This window comes from Oryzias melastigma, linkage group LG16 (assembly GCF_002922805.2).
Source record: "Oryzias melastigma strain HK-1 linkage group LG16, ASM292280v2, whole genome shotgun sequence".
In the NCBI taxonomy this organism is placed as follows: Eukaryota; Metazoa; Chordata; class Actinopteri; order Beloniformes; family Adrianichthyidae; genus Oryzias; species Oryzias melastigma.
In genome coordinates this window covers 10,691,594-10,698,429 of record NC_050527.1, presented here as the reverse complement: position 1 = coordinate 10,698,429, position 6,836 = coordinate 10,691,594, and the positions used below count along the sequence as shown (strand labels likewise).

At 36.5% G+C, this 6,836-nt stretch overlaps 1 protein-coding gene across 1 annotated transcript in view; it reads right to left on the bottom strand.

Moving 5' to 3' along the window:
* The window catches only part of dnah9 (dynein, axonemal, heavy chain 9), a 5,985-nt gene extending 195 nt beyond the window's left edge, over positions 1-5,790 (bottom strand). Inside the window, exons 1-13 of the mRNA XM_036215901.1 lie at positions 5,350-5,790; positions 5,113-5,256; positions 4,808-5,001; positions 4,386-4,745; positions 4,058-4,269; positions 3,744-3,965; positions 2,686-2,853; positions 2,471-2,587; positions 2,236-2,373; positions 2,021-2,130; positions 1,740-1,935; positions 1,495-1,599; positions 6-332 (exon numbers count right to left, since the gene is read on the bottom strand). Coding sequence (XP_036071794.1) covers positions 6-332; positions 1,495-1,599; positions 1,740-1,935; positions 2,021-2,130; positions 2,236-2,373; positions 2,471-2,587; positions 2,686-2,853; positions 3,744-3,965; positions 4,058-4,269; positions 4,386-4,461 — 1,671 coding nt within the window. The 5' untranslated portion in view covers positions 4,462-4,745; positions 4,808-5,001; positions 5,113-5,256; positions 5,350-5,790. The remainder of the gene's footprint in view (positions 1-5; positions 333-1,494; positions 1,600-1,739; positions 1,936-2,020; positions 2,131-2,235; positions 2,374-2,470; positions 2,588-2,685; positions 2,854-3,743; positions 3,966-4,057; positions 4,270-4,385; positions 4,746-4,807; positions 5,002-5,112; positions 5,257-5,349) is intronic.
* Between the last annotated feature and the right edge of the window lie 1,046 nt (positions 5,791-6,836).

Below are 6,836 nucleotides of genomic sequence, written 5' to 3'. Positions count from 1 at the left end.
TTTGCTTTGTCATCTAATAGTATTTGTAAGCCTTTTGTGGTGTCTTCTCTGCAGAACAAGGTCTGTTTGCTCCATTTCTTCATCAGTGACTTGATCACCTCAAAGTTTTCCTTAGCATGGCTGACTCGACATGAAAGGTCTTGGACAAGGTCCTTCGTGGTTCTGATGAAGTCCCAGGAATCCTGATCCTGCCATGTCAGACGGGTTTCTGCTTTTGTCAGCTGTGAGTCTATGGCCTCCAGCTCTGCTTCAATGAGCGGAAGCTCCACTTTCAACACTGTTAGCTTGAGCGTGTTATAGCACTCCACCAACACCTGCAAACTCCTGGAATACTTTTTTAAAGTTAAAGAAAAAAAGAAACTGAAGTTAAATAATTTTAAAGGCAGACATGATTTGGTTTAACAGAGTTCTCCACAACAAACAGATCAACCAAAACTATAACTTTAGCAATTGTGTGCTGAAGTCTCTGGCTGAAGATATTCTGCTTTTTCAAAGTACATAATTCCTTTTTTTTTCTAAATACATGAATTTAATAAACTTATTAACTTTTGCATTTCAACTCCAGTTTGTCTTTGAAGCCAGAAGTACCATTTTCACTCGTTTTCTCTTGATAAAAAATGTGATCAGTGTATTATTTCTCACAAATTCTTTTCATTTCCTGTTTTGTTCAAAGGGTTTTTTTGAACAACTGAGGCAACACCGTAAAAATTCCAGCAGCTCACAAACTGTAACCTGTTTTTTTCAATAGTATGATAGCTCTTGCGTTGAAAGTACAACTCTACTACATCAAGTGAAATGATCCCCAACTCAAACATGCAACATTCCCAGAACCACGTTGTTCTAGTGACATTGTTCTTTGATTTTTCCAGTTTTCAGTCGGCAGTGTAAAAAACTGAACTGATTACTGAATTTGTCTATATTTAAGAGTAAATGACTAAGATGTCATAAAAATAGCCCAAAGGAGAATAACGAAGCTGTCTTACGAAGCAGAGAAACTAGTGTCTGACTCAGTTTAAGGTTAAGATCCCTGTAAGGTTAGAGTTGGGAACTGATGAGAAAAATACTGAGCTCCCCCCAGTGTTACACATTAAAAACAGACAAAAAAATTACAGACATTGACTAATTATTTGCTTTTAACATTCTAATCTTTCCTCACTTTGGAAGATGAAATTATGTTTATCGCTGACCAGAGCGCGTTCTTTCATTTAAGCCTTTTTATAAACTTCACAATTCCTTTTTGCTCTTTTTCACTTGTACTTTAGGTAATCGGTGAGGTTTATTTCATGTAAATCAGCAGGTTTTAATCATTAACTTGCAGTATATAGCTTGTACCGTCGCCCTCGTGCTCCACAGCTGTTCTCTTTTTTCTTTTTTCACCACTATTTAATGTAGAATTGTCTAAAAGTATATCAAACAACCTTCCATTAAATATTAATTAGATTGAAGGAAGTGAGTGTGTGTGAGCAGGTAGAATGTAGAACGTTCACCCCTCACCTCTGTGAACATGTCACGCTTTTCATAAAAAGTCACAGCAGCTGCAGGAATGTTGATGTAACCATGAGCCTGGATGTACTTCACATCTTTCACAACCTCAGTCAGCTGCAAAATGTAATTATATGGTTATTTAATCATAGAGTTAATTTACTTTTACCCTGTTTTTAGAAAACTGTATGGATAAGGACAACTGGTTTCCTTTTCCTTTTAGAAAATGAGTATTTTCAGGATATTTAATCACATACCTTTATGCTAAAGTTCACTGAGATCAGGCCGGTAGAGGAATTTCTTAAAATCAGAGGCTTGTTTAGATGGATCAGGTATGTCTCTTCCAAACCGTTACACCAGTCAAAGTAAGTGTCCTCCTCATGCTGTTTGAGGAGACTCATCATCCCTAAGTATCCGTGGTACTCCTTTACCATCTCCTCCTCCAATGAAACTCTAGAAAAATAACACAAACAGCCCTTTCCATTACAAAATGCTATGTATTTTAGATTTGAAATAGTCTCCAAAAGATTTTACTAACAAGTGGCGTCTTAGGTATTCCCATGGCGTCTGGATGCGCTGTCTAAGCATTTTTAACCATTTTAAAGCTCCAGATGTTTGTGCCATGTTCTTGATTGGAGCATGTTTCTTCTGTGAACAATGAAGGAAAATTATAGAAAATATAGTGTTTTTTTCCTAACTAATATAACAGTATATCAATCATTTCTAAAACTAGAGAATCAAAAACAAATGTACCTGGTTCTGAAAAGATTCAAACAGACATTTACAGCTTTCCAGCTCATCCCTGAAATAGCGCTGTAGCTGAGAGAAGATAGGCTTGCACTTCTGTCGGATTTCACTTCGCTCCAGAAAGGATCCAACCATCATTCCAAGCTTGTAATAAACCAAGAAAGATTAGTTCATTCTGTGAAGCCATCACTTCTTAAGTAATCATGTGTTTAAAATCACACTAGTAATCAATGCCACTTACTTTTAAAGCGGATTCTAGACTTGTGCAGTGCTGAAAGGCCAAACACAGCTCACTGGACAGCCAGCATTCCATATCTGCTACCATTTTCTTGAATTCTGTGTACTGATTTTCAAAAACCTTTCAACAAAAATAACAATTTGTTTGCATTTATACCTAGCTTTGCTGTATAATTGAGCTTAAAGACACAGGGATGTAAAAAATTAGTAGGATGTTACCTGGGAGCTGATGTCAAGCGGGTTGTTTTTACTGTGTGTAAGCTCATGGCAGTAGTCACTGAAATCTTTGTACATCTTGGCAACACAATCACTGTAGTGATTCCCAGTAATTCCACCAAATTCTATTTTTTCCATCTTCCGGTATTCTAAAAAGATTTCAAGCATGTTCTGCAAAAATAAACAAATCACCAAATTATAAAAAAAAAAAACTTACAGAAACTCTCATGAAGAAGTGGTAAAGACATAAAAAGCTGTTTTACTAAAAATAATATTTGTTGCTACAAGAATGTAAAGGCTAAGAAAAAATATTTGAACCCCAAATTTATTTCACCTTCAGTTTAAAATATAATAAAAACTAGAAAATTGCATTACCTCCGATAATGCTAGTGTGAATGCATTATCGCGCTAATGCGGTTGTTGTAAATCGCGTAAATTGCTTAAATTTGCAGTAATTGCTTAAATTGTGTAACGTGTATTAAGTGCTTAAAGTGTGTAAAGTGTGTAAAGTGTGTAAATTGCTTAAGTTGCATTAACTAGCATTAAAACTTAAATTGCGTTAATTTGCGTAAATTGCGTGAAAATCGTAAAATGTACGAATACCAAAAGTTCGTGCATTAATGTCCTGAACGTGCTGAACGTTTTGATACCAATATTGTAAAAGTTTTAAGGTGCAGTAAAAAGTTTAAAATTTTCCCATTGACTTAACATAGGGCTGAAAATTCGCATAAATTGCGTAATATCGCGAAAACTGTAAAATTTGCGAAAACCAAAAATACAAGCAGTAATGTCCTTAATGTGCTGAACGTTTTGATACCAAGATTGTGTAAATCTTGCTTGAGTTTTTACGTGCCGAAAAACGTACGGAAGAAAACGTAAATGAAGAATCTCAATATTGTGAATGCATTGAATGCATTCACACAAATATATAAAAACCAAGGGTTTTCCGATAAGTCAAGAAGCTTATCCACATATATCTTTACCATAAACAGTGTCTCTGTTTGTGTGGCTGAGCTTGTTTTTTAGAATTTTAATACCAAAAATAACATCTATTTTCTCACCTCCAGCTGCAGCAACCGGTTTGAGAATTGGTTAAAACGGGAAAAGATCATGCCAAATGGAAAATTCCAGGGTGTATCTTGGACTTGGTTGGCCATCCTCTCCCTCTGAGTCAGGTAGGTTTTCTTGAAGCAGCTGAAGACTTTCATTACTCCTCTCACCATAAGCAGGCTTTCCTCTAGATCATCTCTGAGAAGGAGGTCCTCAGACAGATATGCAGAACCCTACAGAATAAATCAGTTTATTCCCACTCTTAACGTACTTTGGTAAATGACATTATGAAGCTGCTGTCGATATTTGGAGATGTGGCAGTTACCTGTTTGATGAACAGGTTGCAAATCTCTTGTAGTAGGAGCACAAAGCGAGATGGTTTTTGATAAGCCGGGCAGTTGGTCCAGATGAGGGAGAGTGTGTGAAGAATTGCCGGGATGTGTCTTTCCAGGTGTAGAAAGTCTTTCTCCTCCAGCTGAGAAAGCTGTACTTTCAGTGGTTGAAGAAAAAGATGCATCTCCGTGGCTTCCTCGAGTGCTTTGTTTGTTTGGAGTTTTAATTGTTTTTGAGAGAAAAAAAATGTCTTATCAACATGTACTGTAATAGATACAAACGTTTCTTTAAAAATAAATAAATAAAAACCCAGACCTTACCTTTGGACACACTGTCAGTTAGAGCCTTGACTGCTGGATGATAACTGCTCTCCAGGATCTCCAACGTCTTCACCATCTTTTCAACAATGGGACTTTGAAGCTAAAGGGTAAAACAAACCACATGATTGAGTGATAATCTATTCTAGTTGTAATTTAGATATGCTGAGCAAACATGCCTGATGATAAATGCTTTCCAAGTTGTTCACTCTGGCAGACCAAAACTCCAGTTCTGCTTTGGGTCCTGGGTTAAAGCCAAGAAGGTCTGATGAATCCATTTTTAAAACGTCCTGGATCAGACATGACCAGTTGACGATATGAGTCTCTATGGTGTGACCTAACGCCCTTCCATAGCTCTCATCCCTTCAAAGGAAACAAGAATTAATCTTGACATTCCAGAAAAACAGAAATAAAATCATTCTTACATTTCAAATTGGCTGTATGAGTGCGCAATCCAGTCAGCTGAGGTCGGGATGGGGAGGACAATTTTTCCCAAAACACGTCCTTGCAAAATTGATGTTTTACTGTGAACTGACTCAACATTTCGAATGAGGTCTTCAGACACGAGGGAGGGCCAATCATGGTGGTTTTGCTTGTTTGTCAGCAGTGGAACTGTGATCTTGAGAAGGAAAACACAACACACTAAAGCAGGAAGCACCCATAAAACTTACCTCACAAACACAAATGTTATTTTTAATGTTTTTATTAATAGTGAAAGGGAAAATGTTACCTTCTCCACAGTATTGGACAGCTGCAGTAGCGGTTGTGAAAACAAAACACCATAAAGCAGAATGTCTCTGTAGTTTTCATTGTTTATTGGGACATTTGTCTTCTTCTGTATGTAAATTTGATTGCTTTTAACACCGGATTGAGCCTGCAAATAAAATATAAGCACTTATACATTTCAAACGGTGTAAAATCTGAATTAGTTTTGGCCTAAATAAGGCAGCTTCTCTGACGTACTTACCTGATTTGAAACGCCAAGCGAGCCTGTCTCTGATAAGGAGAAAAACAGAAGTGTCTCTTTGTCGAAGAAGCGTTTCAAAGCCGTTTGGAACTCTTCCGTGGCGGCACTTTTGTTCCACGTTCGTCTTTGAAGTCGCGTGAACGCGCAGACTTTCTCCTCAATGAACTTAACTCTGTCGTCCTCCAGAAAAGAAGGGGCATTTTCTTCTTCGTCTGTCATGACAGCTCGTCTGTCCTCACGAGCGTTACCCGCGCCACATTATGTTGAAAAACATTCCACAAAGTAAAAAAAAAAAAAAACTAAAAAAAAAAAAAGGAGAAGAATCTTGCTAAAAAGAAATATCAAAGCCCCTTCTCTCTACAGGAACTAACTTCGCAATCTCAGAGGCTGCTCAGTTCGTTGCTTAGCAACAGCCACAACACTTGCTAAGCAGCTTTTTTTTGGGGGGGGGGGGGTCTAGCTTTAAAATGTGATGCACATTTTCATTTTCTGCATTTTAGGAGTTTGTATTTATCTATGAGTCATGTTGCGTAATGTCTGCAATGTTTGTTTGTTTCTTTTATTCCAAAGATGTTGTTTACAGCATTCAATGATTCACACAAATCTGTCAAAACTCCAGCTGCTAAAGATTTAGTAAAGTCTGTTAAAAATGGAAAATGTTTTCATTACCAAATTATGATTTCATAAAAAAGTTTTAACAGAAGGCTACTTATTTTTTTATGACGACCCTTTCCTATTTAATTTAATATTTTATGAAAAACTGAATGATTTAATCGTGCTATTATCCATCTGATGCATGCAAATCATTAAAACAAACATAATGATAATAAGAATAAGAATAAATAATTGCATTTTTAGAGAACTGGTGATAAATAAATAAATACATACATACGTACATACATACAAACATACAAACATACTTACATACATACATAGGCTACATATATGTTGTGAACATTGACATTACTATCAGGACAAAAAATCTCCAAAGACAAAAGGGTGATAAACTAATTTGAAAATATAGGAAGGTTATGTGTCAGCAAACAAGATAAGAGATAAAAATATTGAGACTAATCTATTATATTCCTTTTAAACTTCTAAAAATAATATATATATATATATATATAAAAAAGCCCAGATACCAAGTCTGGGTCTCCCTGTTCCAGTCCCCAGCCCAGACAAAATACAGGGTTGTGTCAGGAAGGGCATCCAGCAACTCTCTGCTAAACCACCTGTGGGAATCAGTGAAAGCTGATTTGCTGTGGCAACCCCTGAGAAGATATGCCAAAAGGTGGAAAAAAGAAATACTCCAAAGTTGACCTTAACCTTGAGTTTGTGAACAGAGCTAGGCTTGCATGTCAACATCCAGGATGGTTACATTTGATTTTTTAACTATTGAAAGTTCCCATGCTAAAATGCTCACTATATTAATATTTGACATGTTTTTCCAACTGAAAAGAATAAATGAAAACTTAGCTTGACTAACC